The following is an 18,723-nucleotide window of genomic DNA, read 5'->3' on the forward strand; positions in this document are numbered from 1 at the left end:
GCCATAAGAAAGTTTCAAGTTTGACTACAGCTTTGACACCGTATGGATTTTTATATGAATTATATTGCAGTAAAATTATGAATGCATAATCTCCTATTTGATAAGTTATGAGGTTAGTCTGTCCAACGGTGATTGTTCATTGTCATAACCACGTTATCTGAATCCTTTTACACTTATTTTGAATTGTGAACTGAATCTGTTATAAATAAAAGAAGTGATGACAAAAAATAATTTACAATTTTCTATATAAAAGTGAAATTAAATCGTTAAAGTGTTTAACTTATAAATACTATGAGAAATAGAGAAGATTGGGAGAAAATATCCCTTGTGTGTTTAGCATACACATAGGGTAGTTTATTTATATTGTAAGATATGGGTCAATGCCCTTAATACAGAATAGACTAAGCCCAAATAATAGAAACATACATCTTAACATCTAACACTCCTCCTCAAGCTGGAGCATATAAATCATATGTTCCAAGCTTGTTACAAAGATAATCAATTCTAGGTCCTCGTAAGGACTTAGTGAATATGTCTGCCAACTGGTTGCTTGAGTTAATAAACTCAGTCTTGATATTTCCGGATATGATTTTTTCTCGAATGAAATGACAATCAACTTCAATGTGTTTGGTTCTCTCATGAAAGACAGGGTTAGAGCTAATATAGAGAGCAACTTGATTATCACATATAAGTATCATGTGAGTGACATCTCCAAATTTCAATTCACTAAGCAATTGTTTAAGCCACACAAGCTCGCAAGTAGCTGATGCCATAGCTCTATATTATGCTTCTGCACTAGACCTTGCCACAACACTTTGCTTCTTACTTTTCCAAGATATCAGGTTGCTACCAATAGAGACACAATATCCAGAAGTAGACCTCCTATCAGAAGGGCAACCAGCCCAATCAGCATCTGAATAGCAAACGATTTTTGTATCGTTGTTAGGGCCATATAGCAAACCTTTTCCAGGTGATCTTTTAATATACTTCAGTATGCGAACAACTGCATCCCAATGGTCTTCACATGGGGAGTTTAGAAATTGACTCACCATACTAACTGCGAAGGAAATGTCAGGACGCGTAACAGTAAGATAGTTTAATTTACCAACTAGTCTTCTGTACCGTTCAGGATCTAAGAAAGGCTCCCCCTGATTTGGTAGGAGTTTGATGTTAGGGTCCATAGGTGTCTCAACAGATTTACAGTTCATTAACCCTGTTTCCTCCAAGATGTCTAACGCATACTTCCTCTAAGATATAACAATACCATCATTGGATTGTGCTACTTCAATACCCAAAAAGTACCGGAGTTTGCCAAGATCTTTGGTTTGAAAATGATGACAAAGGTGTTGTTTCATCTAAGAGATGCCAAGATAATCGCTTCCTGTGAGAACAATATCATCGACATACACTATTAAGTAGATACATCCAGCACTCGAGTGGCGATAGAACACTGAATGATCCATTTCACTGCGAGACATACCAAATTGTTGAACAACACAACTGAATTTACCAAACCAGGCCTGAGGAGACTGTTTTAGGCGATATAAGGATTTGCGAAGACGACATACCAATCCAGATGACTCCCCCTGAGCAACAAAGCCAAGCGGTTGCTCCATATAAATTTCTTCATGCAAATCACCATTGAGGAAAGCATTTTTGACATCAAGTTGGTAAAGAGGCCATTGTCGAAGAGCGGCCATGGCAATGAATAGGCGAACAGAGGTCATTTTTGCCACTGGAGAAAAAGTATCACCATAATCCAAACCAAAAATATGTGTGTAGCCTTTGGCAACCAGTCGAGCTTTCAGACGATCAATTGTGCCATCAGGACCAACCTTGATAGCATACACCCACCTGCAACCAACAACAGACTTTCCATATGGTAATTGGACAAGCTCCCAAGTTCCACTTTCCTGTAAAGCACTTAATTCATCCATCATAGCTTGACGCCAACCAGGATGAGTTAAGGCATCACCCACAGATTTGGGAATTGACACAGAAGAAATGGATGAGAGACAAGTATAAAAAGATGGAGATAATCTGTGGTAATTAAGAACAGTATAATGGGGGGAAGGGTTACGGGTAGAGCGTATACCTTTACGGAGGGCAATAGGCAAGTCAGACTCAGTTGTTAGAGCCGGAGGAGACACATGAGGCGGCACCGGAAGTGAGTCATGAGGGAGACAATTACGGCGACTATAAACCTGGAGGGGTGGAGGTGAAGGATGATCCTGTGGTGAATGAGAGTCTAAAGAAGGAGAAGACAAAATGGGTGGAGCATCACTAGGAGGATCACAGATAAGAGGAATATCAACAGTAACAGGGAAAGGTACAGAATTAGAAGATAGATGTGAAAAGTAAAAAGAAGACTCATCAAAAGTGACATCAGCAGAGATAAAATGACGATTGAGGGAAGGGGAAAAACACTTATAGCCCTTTTGTGACCGTGAAATTCCTAAGAAGACACATTTGTGAGACCTAGGAGATAACTTATCAAGACCAGGACTAAAATCATGAACAAAACATGTAGACCCAAAAACTCGAAGAGGTAATGGATGCAGAGGGTCTTGAGGAAATAAGATAGAATGAGGGATTTTGTTATCTAGGACGGAAGATGGCATGCGGTTGATAAGATAACATGCTGTGAGAACTGCATCACCCCAAACACGTGAGGGTACTTGACCATGAATCAGAAGTGTACGAGTTGTTTCAATAAGGTGTCTATTCTTGCGCTCAGCCACCCCATTTTGTTGAGGGGTATAAGCACATGAGGTTTGGTGAAGAATGCCATGAGAAGCCATAAACGGTTGAGAAAGGTATTCACGGCCATTATCACTACGTAAATTTCGAATAGACACCCCAAACTGTGTTTTTATTTCATTAAAAAAAGATTGAAAAATAGAAAACAACTCAGAACGATTCTTCATTAAAAACAACCAAGTACATCTGGAATAGTCATCAATAAAGGTAACAAAATACTGAAAACCTAAAATGGACTTAACACGACTAGGTCCCCAAATGTCGGAATGAACCAATGAAAAAGGGGGACGACGCCCGTTGTGAGACACTACGAGGAAAGGAACTACGAGTATGCTTCCCTAACTGACAAGACTCACACGACAAACTGGATAATGTGGACAACCTCGGGACAAGTTGTTGTAGTTTGGCAAGACTAGGATGACCGAACTGAGCATGAAGAAGGGATGGTGACTCCATGACTACGCCAACATGTGGAGAAGGGCGGAGATGATAAAGGCCATGAAACTCACATCCTATGCCAATCATGTGTTTCGAACTCCAGTCCTGCAACCAAACAGAATCTTTAGTAAATGAAATAACACAATTAAGAGTACGAGTTAAACGACTAATGGACAATAAGTTGAAGGAAGACCCAGGAACATAAAGTACATGATCAATGGATATGGATGGAAAAATATTAACAGTACCAATACCATGAGATGAGACTCTAGACCCATCAGCCATTGTTACCGAGGGTAAATTATCCGGACATGACAAGGAAGAAAACAAGGACTTGTTACCAGTGATATGATCGGTGGCGCCTGAGTCAAGGACCCAAGGTCTGAGGGAGTGAGTTAGACCAACAAAAGGTGTACCTGTACGTGCAACAAATGCAGATGTAGTGGAACCAGAGTGCTGATGATCCTCATACCATCTGAGAAATTCGTTAAAGATTGCAGGTTTGTCTACGATATTAGATGAAGTAGGATGGTCTGCAGACGGTGATCGGGGAGGTGGATCAGAATTTGCCATTGCTACAGGTCGAGGAGGACGTCCATGGAGAGCATAACATCTATCAATCTTGTGGCCTAACTTGCCACAATGGTCACATTTTGGACGTCCTTTACTTGGCTTGCGAGACCGACTTCGATCATCACGTTGAGCAGCCATAACAGAGGAATCATCAGTGTGAGGGGATGTCTCAGTGACGGGTTTGCTCGGTATACGCAAAAGAGCAGAACAAGTAGAAGTAAAGTTGGGTATGACAGGAGAACCAAAAATCTGATTACGGACATGAGAAACATCATCAAAGAGTCCGTATAATGCCAACAACATGAAGAACTTTGATCGTTGTTCCAATTCTTCAGTAGGAGTGGAAGCAGAAGGTAATATATCATTAAAGTCATGAAGAAGGGCATGAATTTTACCCAAATATTCTGCCATGGGACCAGGATTGCGCGGACCAATAACAGTTAATAGGTCCTGACAAACACCATAAAGACGCTGAGTGTCATTTGTGTATAACAACTTCGCTTGTGCCCATACTTCTGAACATGTTTCATAGGATCGAAACATTTGTTTCAGTGAGGAGTGAATGGTGGACTTTATAACAATGCATAACTGAGCATCAATTTTCATCCAGCGGAAAGTGTCATCTATGGGAGCAGTAGTCACATTTTGAGTAAGATGATCTAAGTACCCCTGACTCTTCAACCAAAGTTTGATGTCGGATGCCCATGTTGCATAATTTGTGCCATCTAACTTGTCAATGGACAAGTGTACATTCACATAATTGGTATATATTGAGGGATCAGAAGATGAGGCACCAATAGAGGTGTTTGTAGACGAGGAAGACGCCATGGAGAGGGAGAAACCCTAAAAATTCAAAGTGTTCCGATTGACGCAACGACCACAGATCTAGAAAGAGGGCGAGGAGGCGATCACGGCGGTGCTGATCGGCGGCGGAAAGTTCCGGCGACGCGCCGGCATGCGCGACGGCAGCGGTGACTCTTGCGGCGGCGCGTGGAGGCGCGTGGGTGGTCCGTTCGCCGCGATCTTCGTACCACGGTGGTCGCCCGGCCGAGACGATTCCGATGGTGTGGTCGCCGGTCGATTCTGGAACTCCGGCAACGGCGGCGGCGACTGCAACGACAGCGGTAGTGATGGGTGCCGAAGACCGTGGAGTTGACTGGAACTATTCCTGTGCTCTGATACCATATGAGAAATAGAGAAGATTGAGAGAAAATATCCCTTGTGTGTTTAGCATACACATAGGGTAGTTTATTTATATTGTAAGATATGGGCCAATGCCCTTAATACAGAATAAACTAAGTCCAAATAACAGAAACACACATCTTAACATCTAACAAATACACATGATCATAAAACATAAATTATTATTTTCTATTTTCAAATCATGTATCCTGATTTTATACCTTCGTGGATAAGTTTTTAGATTAATATTTCTTTTTTTTTATTTCCTATCTTCAATACGATATTTTGTAATTCATTCTTATAATCTCTTTTTTCTCTATCCATCTCTACAATTTCATTTTCATATGTCGTTGTAGTATTTTAATTTTTATAAATCTTAGTGATTAAATTTCTTAGACCTATTAAAGAAATAAAAAACACTTTATGAGCATTATAACATTCATGATTAACTTAATTATACAAATTTGAAATTTGAATAAATACTTTTGTTTATTTCCTTGTTTGGATCTAGCTCTTTAATAGTAAAAAAGTTGAGTATTAATTCATTAAACAACATCACATAGTAGAGAAAGATATTTATTTGAATCCTTTTACATTTATTTTGAATTGGGAATTGAATCTATTTTAAATAAAAGAAGTGATGAAAAAAAAACAATTTAAAATTTTATATATAAAAATAAAATTAAATAGTTAAAGTGCTTAACTTATAAAAACACTATATTATCTGAAAAATAAATTATTATTTTCTATTTTTAAATCATGTATCTTGGTTTTATATTGATAATTTTTCAAATCGATATTACTTTTGTTAAAAAATGAATTTATAAGGTGAGGTTTACACCTACTTATATATTCTAAATTAATCTAATCTCTAGTGATGTGAGACTTTCAACACCTTTTCTCATGCTGAGATATATACATCTCAAGCGAGAGACTAGACATTAATGGGTGTTCCTAACTCAACCATACAAAATCGACTTGTAAGGTGAAATATGCACCCACTTATATACTCTAAATTGGTCTTATCTTTAGTCAATGTGGGACTTTCAACACTCCTCTCATGTCGAGATATATACATCTCGAGCGTGAGACTAGACATTAATGGGTGGTACGATAATGACACGATTGCAGATTAAACAATACGTCCAACAAACAACAAATATCCCTAGATATACTCTAACGTGACTTTGATATCATGTTGAATATAATAAAAAATTTGTATGAGATTAATCTTCCTTTTGTTAAATATACACATAAGGTCCTCTATTTATAACAGAAGAAATATGGGCTAAATCCAAAATACAAATAAAAAATAATAACACAGTAACTAAAGATAAAAGATAAATATAAAATAAAGATAATATATCTAACAACTTTTTTGTCCCTCATTCCATCTTTACAATTTCATTTTCATATGTTGCTGTAGTAAATTTTTTCTTTTTATTAATTTTAGTGGTTAAATTTCTTATCCATATTAAACAAATTAAAAACAAACTTTATGAGCATAATAACATTTATGATTAATTTAATTATACAAGTTTGAAAGTTTGAACAAATACTTTTGTTCATTTTCTTGTTTGGATCTACCTCCCTAATAGTAAAAAACATATGCTATCAAAGGAGGGTTCTTCCTACACCACCCCAATTTCTCCCTGCACAATTCCATTCCAAAATTATCTCTCCCAACAAAATTAAATGACGTGGTTAAAAAAAATTACTCTTCACTTTTATTTAAAGCTTCATCCCACTATATATGCACCCCACCCACAGACATTTCACTTTCCTTTCATTCTGTCTTCTTTCTTCTTTCTGTCTGTGTGCTTTGTGCTTGTGGTGGTGCAAGAGGTTCATTTGTGTTGTGGTGTAAGAGGTTCATTTGTGTTGTGGTGCAAGAGGTTCATGGTGCAAGAAGGCGGTGCAGTGATAATTGGTGGTGGTGGTAAATTTTGAAATCTGTGGATGTCTTCAATCCATTGACGAAATTCGATATCCTTTAAAGGCCTCAATGGATATCAAAATTCGTTTCAAGCCTCACTATATTCATTTCTTTATTTATTTTTTATTCTTTTATTTTAATTGTTTATTATATTATAATGATTTGTTTGTTAAGTTTAATTTATTATAAATTTTATACATGATTTATATTAGATTATTATAATGCTAGTTTATTAATTTAATAATTATGTAGATATTTTTTTATTCTTTTGTATTTTATTTGTTTGATAATGTAATAATTATATAGATAGTTTTTATTAATTTTTTATAGTAGTTTAATTAATTATGAATTATGTTATTAAAGGTGAATATTATGTTATAGATGAATATATCAAAGATTTCGAAATTTATCGAAGGTCGCAACGAATTTGTCATATTCGTTGAAGGCCTTCAACGTTTTCTTTATTTAAAACAATTTTAATTACAAATTTATTACATTAATTATAAATTATTTTAATAAATTCTAATTCCATAAATTATTAACCTATCTCTAAAAATTATAAAACATAATTACAAATAATTTAATATTATCATTTAAAAACATATAAAAAAATTAATTAACTAAGAATTACAAAAAAATCAAACAATTAATTAATTAACTATAAATAGATTATAAACAAGTTTAATTAACTATAAGTAAATTTAAAAAATTAATTAATTAACTATAAATAAAACAATTTTATGATTTAAAAACTATAAATAAAATAAATTACAAAACAATAAATTAATTAACTAAAAATTAAAACAAATGTTGAAAGCCTTCAACGAATATGAAAATCTGTTGCGATATTCAACGGAATTCGAAATCCGTTCTTTTACTAAATACAATGACCATATGCATTTTTACATGTTCATACAACAACTAAATATACTTGCAAAGGAAAACATCACTTGCAAACTAACATCAAATAAACATTAACAACATGAAATGTAAAGATTAAAATGAAGAGAACACAAGAAGACGAACCAACTTGGATTTGAAGACCAAACAAACCAAGCAGATGATGAACCAAGCACATAAACCAGGAAGCAACGAAAGAGTGAAATGGAGAGAACACAAGAAGACTCGAAACAGAAAGGAAGAGAGTAAGAGAGAAAGATGTGTTTGAGAGAGGAAAAGAGAAAGATGTGTGGGACGATGATAGCTGAAGGCTTAAGCTGAATCAGGAGACAACGTGAAATCTGGACTTGATCGAGCTGAAGAACCGGGAAGCAGCGGAAGAAACAGATTTACTCGAGAACCCTAGGTTTTGGAGGATTAATCGGTGAAAACTCTAGGGTTGAAGGTAAGGAAGGATTTAATCGATGGAGAAGAAGGATTCAACGATTAAATCAATGAAATGGAAATAAATCATGATTTGACTCGGTGAATGGGCGAAGAACGATGGTGGAAGCAATGATAGAGCACCAAACAAAGGTTGAATCGGTGCGAAGGTGTGAAAAGGCAAGGACAAGGCAAATCTGCGATATGGATCGGTGGAGATGACTTACGTGAGGGTCTGTGATGGTGGATCTGTGAGGAAAATGGTTGCTGGATGAGACGCTCTAGAAGAAAGACAAACGCGAGAGTGATGGTTTGTTCTCTCAAATGATTGAGAGAAAAATGATGAGTTAGAGTTGGAGCCTTGCCGGGACAGGCTCGCGTGGCAGCGACGTAGGCGTGAAGGATGACACAAGCCACGCGAAAGTAAAGGATTGGGGAAGCGTGATATACGGTGGCTGAATGAAAAATCCGATTTGGAAAATGAGAGAATGGATGACGTGAATGGAAGGTGGCTAGAGGAGATCCTTTGGGATTCTCTAGCTTGACTTTCAAGGGAATTAAATTCTGGAGTTCTCTCTACAGAAAGTTTAATTCATTATTCTCAAAAGTGTCTTACAAGAGGTGGTGACATGTCTATATATAGGACTAAAAGTCCTTCCTATCTAGCACATGCCTAACACCTTTTACACATGCCTTAATAAAAATAAAAGAAATACTACACTAAACTAATTGGGCTTGGGCCCGTCTATCAGACGAGCTGCTGCGACTCAAATAAAATGTGAAACAAGAGATTAGGGTTTTAAAAAGGTAAAAGTTAAAGGTAAAAGTAAAAAAAAAATTACCAAATGGTAATTTTATAAAGAAAATAAAATGGGGAGGTGTAGGAAAAAATTGAGGTGGTGCAAGGAGAAACATCTTATCAAAGTTGCCCCAATCAACTTCTAGCGTAGAGGCCTGGTTATGCTTGTGTTGCTGATAGTGAATATGAAAAACTCCCTCCTTTTGCTCTTCTTTAGATGATTAGTCATTCTATAAGTAAACGTAGTAGAAGAAAGGTTGAAAACAATCATTCAATTCTCCTTGGTAAGGATGTTAAACAGAGGTTATGGGAAATATCTAATATAATTTTAAAAAAATAAATCATTATATTATTGTTCATATTTTTATGGACTATTAATTTGATGAATAAATACTAATGGTTGAATATTTATTAATTTTATTACAATTATTTTAGTTTAATAAGATTTATTATCATTTATTATTTTATTTTAATTAGATTTATTACTATTTATTCTTTTCTATTTATAAATAGGACCTTACATAGGTTAGGAAAATAGACAACAAATGCAAAAACTTGAAGTGTTTTTAGTCTTATGTTTTATATTGTCTTAAAACATTATTGAAATTTTTTGTTTTACTAATTTCATGTTGTTTGTTGTATCTGGAAAGAGGAGGACATATAATTTTTTTTCAATCGAACATGTAATTGTATATTGGAAGAGAAACATAAATAATTTTGTTTTACTCTGTAGAGATGAGAGATTTTCTCTTTAAAGAAAACTCAAGAGCAAATTCAAACTCTTCTTAATCTTTTATTTATAATTTTATAATATATTGTTATTATTTATATGACTTGATAAATTTCTTTTATCCATATTTTTATCCTATCATTATTGATATTATTATTATTTATTTATTATTATTTTCTACATAAATATGTTCCTAAACAAAAACAAGGACAAAGTTTTGAATATCCTAATGATAACATGGCCAGTCCTGTCAAGGCTGCGATTACTGATGTGTGCTCCCCTCCTACTGAGGGATCCACTGATGATTTGGCTGGCATGCTAGCTTTGGAACCTATTCACAATTTGGTTAAGGAATATTTGAACATCCCGGTGTTTAATATAGATAAAAGGATCTCTGAATCAAATTCTAATAAGCCTGTCAAGGACAAGCAAGGTTCATTCTGATAAATCTTCTGCTCAGGCTTTTTCTGAGAATGGTCAACTGGATAATGCTGCTGGTGTAGCTTTGAGTAACAATTTTTTCATTATCTTGAGAATATATCTCTATCATTGTTTCTATGAAGGGTAAATCTTTTATATTGTAGGCATACATGGTTCTACCTCGTACACTGCTAGAAGGTCCCTCTGGTATGATATGTCCAATATGCAATAGGTTCCTTTGTGTATTTTTAGTGACTTTAATGTTGTTCTTCAGAGGTGGAAATATGTCCCTAAAATTTGGAATGAAAATGTGTTTGGGAATTTGCATACTGCTGTGGTTGAGAAATAATAGATTTTGGACTTAATACTGCAACAATTAGATAATTCTTCAGTACAGGAGATAGATTCCCTTCTGAATAAGGAAAAAAAGCCATGGATGATCTTAATATTGCTTTGGATTTTCATGTTATGTTGTGGAAGGAGAAAGCTAGAAGGAACTAGTTTGTGGGTGGTGATAGATATACTTTTTTCTTTCTTTTTGTGGTTCAAAAACGTATTAATTCTACTGTATTCATACACTGGTTGAACGGGATTTGGTTTTGGATTATGATACTGCTAATTACTGGATTTTGAATTCTTATCTTTCTATAAACATATATGACAATCTTGTGGGTTACTCTTTCTCCCTTTCTTTTGTGTTGTGGAAGTTGAGTATTCTCAGAAAATGCTTCCTATGGCTCGTCCAAAAGATTCTTCTTTTCCTTCTGATGAAAGGTTTTTATCGTCATTACTTTCAGTTTTTTATATAGAATAATTTTAACAAAGAAAAACTTTCTTTTTATAAATTAATCTTTTTTTTTTTAGGATTTGGTTTATTTGATTAATTTTGCGAACAAGTGTTTAATTGCTGAGGTTTTGATTTTGATCTAAACAGTGAATTATGAGTTTTTCACAGTTTGAAGAGGATGAAAGTTTGATGGTTGTACACTCTCATCTCATCCCACCCATTCAACACTATTTCTTCTTGTCCATACAATTTTTCTGTCTCTGTCGCTTAAGTCCCACAAAAATGTGAACTCTTTCTCTCTTCGTTGAATTCGCAGGATGTCCACCTCTATGCCGGTTTCCATGGCCACATCAGTGTCACACTCTCTACCCTTTTCACTTCCCAAACTGAAACCACCCGCTCTCTCCCCTTCACTCTTCCGCCGCACGTTTTTCCCCAACTCAACTCTCAACACCCTCTCCGGCCGCACCATTTCCTCCATTACTTTCCCACCAAGGCTCACTATCCCAACCCATAAAGCCAGGCACGTGCCGCCAAAATTCTCCCAAGCCGACACCGGAAACACCTCCAACTCCTCCTCGCTCACCCACACGGTCAGTCCTTCTTCTTTCCACTTGTCACTCTTTCATTCAACGGATACCATTTCCGCTTCTGTTTTACTTGTTAGGTTTTTGGTGTTCTTCACTTGGTCGTGTCCCTTGGCCTTATTCTGGCGGCGGACAAGTTTCTGAAGCAAGCATTCGTGGCCGCCGCGATCAAATTCCCGAGCGCCTTGTTTGGGATGTTCTGCATATTCTCGGTTCTGATTACTCTCGACGCCACCGTGCCCTCTGCGGCTACGGCATTGGTGAGCTTCTTCGAGCCGGCGCTTTTGTTCATCCAGAGATGGCTTCCGCTTTTCTATGTTCCCTCTCTCGTTGTTCTGCCCCTTGCCGTCAAAGATGTTCCCGCTGCCTCTGCCCTCAAAATTGGCCTTATTTTAGGTCAAAGCTTCTTTCTTTTGTTTCACGCTGAGTTGCTTTCCAAGTTGCCTTTTTGGGTTGATATCCAATTTGATTTTCAAATGCATTAGACGATGTCAGTTCTTGAAAATGTGAAATATCTATTTTAGGTTCCATAACTTTATTTTGTCATTCAAATTTAACTTGAAAAGTTAACTTTCACACAAAACTAGGGCTATTTTGTTATCAAGTTATAATATTGGTGATTAACTTAAATTTTTTACACATTCAGGACTAACTCAATTTTTTCATTCTTTACCAAATTAGTCATTGCTTTTATCTGATAGCGATTTTCGACTGAACTACTGTTTTATTTGGTCTTCAGTTTGAAATGATTAGTTCCTCAAATTACCCTTTATAACATATCTGTTTTTTTCGGTGCCAATTTGATTATTCAAAGTTAGTTATTAGATACTATCAGCATTTTTCACAAACTTCTTATGGCATTTTAAATTATAAAGGGTCAAATCTGCCCTCTTCGCCTTTTCTTTTCAAAACCTGTATCTTTTTTTGTATTATGATGACCCTATGCTGATTAGTGTTGCAAATTACTGATATTTATGTTGTTGTTCAGTTGGAGGATGGTTGGCTACACTCTGTGTCGCTGGTTACACGGCTATAGCAGTAAGAAAAGCTGTGAAAACAGAACTGGTAGAAGCTGAGCCTATGGGAAAGCCGTCTCCATTTTCTGCCTTTGAAGTGTGGACATGGACTGCTGTTCTCATTATATCTTTTGTTTCTGCATTGTTTTACCCTACATCACTTGGTACAAGTGCCAGAACATGCCTTCCGTTTTTGCTTGCAGCCACAGTGTTAGGCTATATGGTTGGCACCAGGTAAATATTTTCCTTTAACTGCTGCATATACACGTAGACCATTCTTTTTTCCCTTGAACAAAGTTTCTCCTGGAAAGGTATTAAAAGAAGAGAGCATTCCTATATGCATGATGATGCTATTGAAATTTTCTACTATCTGTTATGTTATATTTGGAATTTTATCTTTTCTAATTTTTCACTAATGCTTGCTATTTTTCTTTTTCAGGTTACCATCGGGTGTGAAAAAGGTCTTCCATCCTATAATTTGCTGTGCATTATCAGCAGATCTGACAGCTTTAGCTTTCGGGTATTTTTCCAAGTCAGGGATTGAACCTGTGCTAGGTATGGTTGGTAGATAACTATTAGTTACTGTATTATGTGAGTGTCTCTGAATTTTGGATCCTGTTTGCTAATTACAACTAGGAAAAGAAATTTGCGATTTAAATTACTAGTTTGGAACTTAATCTGACTATACAGTACAGTTACATACTTGTAATTTATGATAACCATTTGAAATCTGCTGCAAGTTGAGTAATAAGTAGTAGAACGTTTGCTCTTCAAATCAGGTTTGTAAAATCTTTTTAGTAGGACAATGAAATATCAAATGACTTTCTGCTAATATAAAGGTAACTGCAGCTATACTCGACTGATATGGTTTGATATACTGCCTGATTATTATAATGTAAAGTTATGTCACCAAAGGGCTTTCAGTTTAACGTAGCAGAGTGTGATGGAAATTTATCAAAAAGTACTATTATGTAATGGCATAAATTTGTGATGAGTTGTGTCTTATTATGTATAAATATCAAGGAGTCAATAGTGATTTAAGGTCCGTTTAAGATGTCATATTGTAGGAATGCGTGGTTCACTCTAGTCAACATGATATATGTAATAGATGTAATGAAAATAGATTAAGAGTAAATAGAGTGATTTTTTTTTGTGTAGAAATATTCTTCAATATGCTTTTTCTAAAGCAGCACCAATTTTACTTGGGGTATGCGAGCCACAGATTCCTTTAATATATGTAATAGATAATGAAAATGGCTTAAGAGGAAATAAAATGATTTTTTGTGTGTAGAAATATTGTTCAATTTCCTTTTTCTAAAGCAGCCCCAAGTTTAGTTGGGGTGTGCGAGCCACAAATTCATTTAAAGGTCATTAGTCGTAACTAATGAATTCATGCCTCAATTCTTTCACCCAGAATTTCTAGAACTAATCATAAACACTGTTAATACTACCATCTTTTGAGTGCTTTGTTTGCTTACTACTAGGCAAGTTTTTGCTTGGAGAGAGTTATTGTTTTGTAAACCCCTACACTACTCTTATGTCATGCTTAAGCTAGATGAGAAAAAGTTCTGATTTAATTCTTCCCCAAGCTAATTGTTGCTTTGGTTATTTGCTCTTTTAGGAAAGAGTTATGCCTTTATATATCTCTTATATATATAAGAGATATATAACAGAGAAAACAGAAGACAGCTAGTTTCATTGATTCTTGTTCAAATTTTTGAAAACATAGATTGAATACAAGGTGACATTTTTGTAATTAAAAAGTGAAAACAGAAAATGAAAATAAGAAATAAAATAAATTCTAATTTGAAGGCTCTTTGAGTTAGTTAAATTAATAATTTCAAAGGGAACCACTAAAAGGTTGAAAATACAAAATATGAAGGGTCTCTTTATGTGTTTAGCCTAAGGGCTAAGACATCATAGTTTACTTTAAATCCTTGTTTGTGCAAGAACTATCAACAAGAGCCATCCCTACTACATCCTTCCATTATATGGATAACCAACAATATGCATCCTTGTGTCCGCACTAAAGAAGCTCCCAGCTTCTGCTTCTGGCACCCTCGACTAATATATCTATATTATGATACAAGTTGTGTTCATGGTGCTTCTTGGATGTAGCTGAACCCATTAACAGACAAAAAATTATTTTCAACTCAACATGGAACGATCCTTCTTCAAGAATAATTAGAAATTATAATGGTTCAGATGTCTAGTTGCATATAGAGTAGGCCTGGCATTTGATTTCAAATGATTTTTTCCTTTATCTGTCATACGAAATGGTTATTCACTCTGGTCCCCTGATCCTAAGCAATTCTTTTATTTGTGCTATTTCAGCATAATATATCTATACTTTGTTTCTGTTGATTATTCTTTCTACATCATAGGATATTACCTTACAAAGGCATCCTCTAATCCTGGAGCTGGTGATATTTTAATGGGATTTTTGGGATCTGTCATTCTATCATTTTCCTTCTCTATGTTCAAGCAAAGAAAGGTAACCATCTAAGTTTCCCAGTAAATAAATCTTACACTGCTGTAAAAAGATTAAGCAGATGAATACAGTGTGTTTATACTGTCAAATGCTTATGGTATTTTACAATGACAAATTGCAATCAAACTTATACCCGGGCAATGTTTAAGATGTTATTTCTGAGTAGCTAATGATATATAGCAACAGTCCAACAAGTGAGTATATCAGTACTCTGTCAATTTTTTTTGCACATTTAACCCTTGCCAGCCTCCTGAAGATTAAAAGCCTGGATTGGTGATTTCATTTTGAATAATTTGACTAGCATATTCATTAAACTTGAGCAAAAGTACATAATAAATATTTTATTATCGTATTGCGGAGATGTGAAGCCAAAAGGGATGGACTAATGAAGAGGGTTTTGGGTAGTTTGAAAAAGGTAATCCCCAAAGATGTCTTGATACTAGCTTTTTTCTGTTTTTTGTCTGGATATGTAATTTAACTTGGTTATGCTACTAGAAGCATACCTATTATCTTTTTTTTTTCTTTTCAGTTTCTTTCTAAAGTAGCTAAGACCTTTGATAGGTGAATGGAATAGTCATTGGCTTATATGGAGTTTGATATTTTGTGAATATTATATATGAATTCAATCTTGAGAGAGTAGATCTATGAGCATATCATATACCCTTCTGCGCATAATATTCCATTTGGCAGTCATTAGAATGATTTATACCCAAATACCGAACTTGCTTTGCAACATTTTTTGGCATCTCAAACACATGACAGCTGAATCATTTTATCATTGGCTACTATTTTTCCCATCATTTTCAGCTTGTGAAACGACACGCAGCTGAGATTTTCACCTCTGTCATCATCTCAACAGTATTCTCACTGTATTCAACTGCCTTAGTTGGACGTCTTGTTCAATTAGAACCATCTTTAACTGTGTCCATTCTACCCAGATGTATCACAGTGGCATTGGCCCTCAGCATTGTATCTTTGTTTGACGGTAAATATTTTCCCCACACTTTAATCATTTATCTCCATAATCTTGTCTACTCTGGAACTTGTTCAGAGTTGTGGAACAAATCCGGAAATCATGCAGTCTTAATTTTTTGAAAGAATACATTCACAGTGAAAGCGACACTAAAAAAATATAGGTTGTTTGTTTCTCGTAGTTCTAGCTTTGAAAATTTCCCTGTTTGCAGGTGCCAATTCATCTCTCACAGCAGCTGTGGTTGTTTTAACTGGTCTGGTTGGTGCAAATTTTGTGCAAGCAACACTTGATAGACTCAGTTTTCGTGACCCAATTGCTCGGGGAATAGCAACTGCGTCCAGGTATATTATGTGATAGATGATTCTGATGAATTTTTTGGGGACTGTATATGATTCCCATTGTTGGGTTAAACTTATTATGAAGAAACAATTGCTAATTTGCCACCTTCATGAGGGAGTTTCAAAAAGTAATCTATATCAAACTTGCAATAATAGTTATTTACATGCTCTTGACTAAATATTTTTCACAGTGCCCACGGGCTTGGAACAGCAGCTTTGTCTGCCAAGGAACCTGAGGCTCTCCCATTTTGTGCCATTGCTTATGCTCTTAATGGTATATTTGGATCTCTTCTTTGTTCGATTCCGGCTGTCAGAGAAAGCTTGCTTGCAATTGTGGGCTGAAATTGTCATTTATGTGACCACCTGCCGCTATTCATTCCTTCCGTAATAACCCACAGTGCTTATCTGATGGCTGCACAACAATGTATATGAACCATTTATTCAGTGACGCCATTATGTCAATTGTATAGATAACAATTATCCATTTATTTATTATTTATTTATATTCTATGTCGGCAATTGTTTATGTTGGACCTCATATTTTTAATTGTAGAGTTCTCTACCTTAAAAATATGAAAAATTCTGTAATAGGGCATGATGAATGAATATATTCAACTTTCCGAATTAAAATTTCAAATTATAAATTAAGTATTTTGCTTAGCTTGATTTTTTAAAAATTTTAAGCCTGGGTGAGGTTTGAAAAAGAAAATAGACATAAATAAATGAAATTGATTTAGTCAAATAGTTTTTATAACAGAAACAGTAATATAAGATAAAAATTATTGACTTAATTAGAAATTTTTTTCTTATGTTTAGTTATATGATTCACTTTGGATTTTGTTTTTATTGATTTTTCTAATATGTTTTGAATATAGGTAATTTGGTTTCTTTTGATAAATTAGTGTTAAATTAGTATCTTTTGAATATTTGAAGATGTATAACATTTTTTCAAATGATATTAATTTAACACTAAGAGATTAAATTGACTTTAATTAAAAAGAATATTAGATTGAATTGAGTCAAAGAAAATATAAGAATTAAAATAAATTATAGACTTAAATATAAAAATAAAATTATTAATTAAATCAAATTTATTAATAAAAAAGGATTAAAAATAATTTAGATTGAGATATGCATAACGTTTTCCTCATAGAGAAAAGACTCCGGTTGCATAGGACAAAACAATATATGTTTTTTTATCAAAAAAATATTATGTGATCCTTTTACATCTATCAATAGAGCAAAAGATGTATAAAAGTTATGAGCACTAATGTTTTTATAAGATAATATAGAATAAAAAATTTTAAATACTTTCATAATAGCTATTGTGATTGTTATGTATTTTCTTTATATGAATAGGTTGTATTTATATATAAAAAGAAAAAAAATAATAAATCGTATTAAAATAAATAAATATAATAATAATAAAAGATATTTATCCATAAACAACATTTATATATACTTCGTGGTGCTTTAATTTAGTTCATATATAATAATAGTCTTCTTTAACTGCTTGCAACTTTGAGTAAGTTTGTGAATTTAAGTCTCTTAACATGGTTTGATATTGATTCATATTAGGTTATATCAGAAAAACTCAAGACTAAAAAAATTTTATTGAAGAAGTTTGGGGACAAAAAAATCTACAAAAGTAATAAGTGTCAGGTTAAATTCATAGACTTTTTTTTTAAAAGTCATTTTAAATAGAAGAAAAAAAATGCAATCAATTTTAATCTGTCAAAAATCTAAATATTTTTAATCTGTCAAAAAGTTATATACAAACATTTTAATTAGACTAATATAGATTTTAAAAAAATTTTCAATAAACTTGGTTGTTTGCTTATATAGAAAAATTACACAACAATATATGATGTTGAAATTTTTCACTAACTAAACATATTTTTAAAATATATAAGATAGTCATTTAATTTTAGGTTAAATTCCTTCGGAAGTCCCCTATTTATGTGGGGTTTTCTCACTTAGATTTCCGCCTTATAAGTTTTTTCAATTTAGTCTTTTATATTGAAAAATTAACTCAATTGGACCCGTTAAATTGATTTAATAGGGTTAAATTTTTTATGACTTGTGAGATTTACATGGACAATTTTTTTTATAGAGAGGGAGGGAGAGAAAGAGAGACCGACATTGAAGAGAGAGAAAGTGATTTCCTAGGGATGAAATCTTTGTAGGCATAAAGGGTGTGAAACTCCTCGTCCCAGAAAACGATGTCGTCAGGTTGAGGTTGCGCCTCTCTGGTGAAGTTCTTGGCTATGGCGTTTCTAAGCAGGGGCCTTCACCAGATCGCACCAGGCCGCGATGTGATTGGCGCGTGGAGGATCCATTGGAAGTGGTGATTCACCAAAAGAAGAAGCA

General features: G+C 34.4%; 1 protein-coding gene across 1 annotated transcript; it reads left to right on the top strand.

Annotated features, from left to right (window-relative positions):
* Window positions 1-11,178: 11,178 nt before the first annotated feature.
* LOC108322403 (plastidal glycolate/glycerate translocator 1, chloroplastic) lies at window positions 11,179-16,863 on the top strand. The gene is made up of 8 exons (XM_017554481.2): window positions 11,179-11,541; window positions 11,616-11,931; window positions 12,524-12,785; window positions 12,991-13,106; window positions 14,936-15,045; window positions 15,850-16,027; window positions 16,227-16,356; window positions 16,545-16,863. Exons 1-8 carry the CDS (start codon window positions 11,266-11,268, stop codon window positions 16,693-16,695), a joined length of 1,539 nt encoding a protein of 512 aa, XP_017409970.1. The 5' UTR covers window positions 11,179-11,265; the 3' UTR covers window positions 16,696-16,863.
* Window positions 16,864-18,723: the final 1,860 nt, after the last annotated feature.

This window comes from Vigna angularis, chromosome 1, assembly GCF_016808095.1.
Source record: "Vigna angularis cultivar LongXiaoDou No.4 chromosome 1, ASM1680809v1, whole genome shotgun sequence".
In the NCBI taxonomy this organism is placed as follows: domain Eukaryota; kingdom Viridiplantae; phylum Streptophyta; class Magnoliopsida; order Fabales; family Fabaceae; genus Vigna; species Vigna angularis.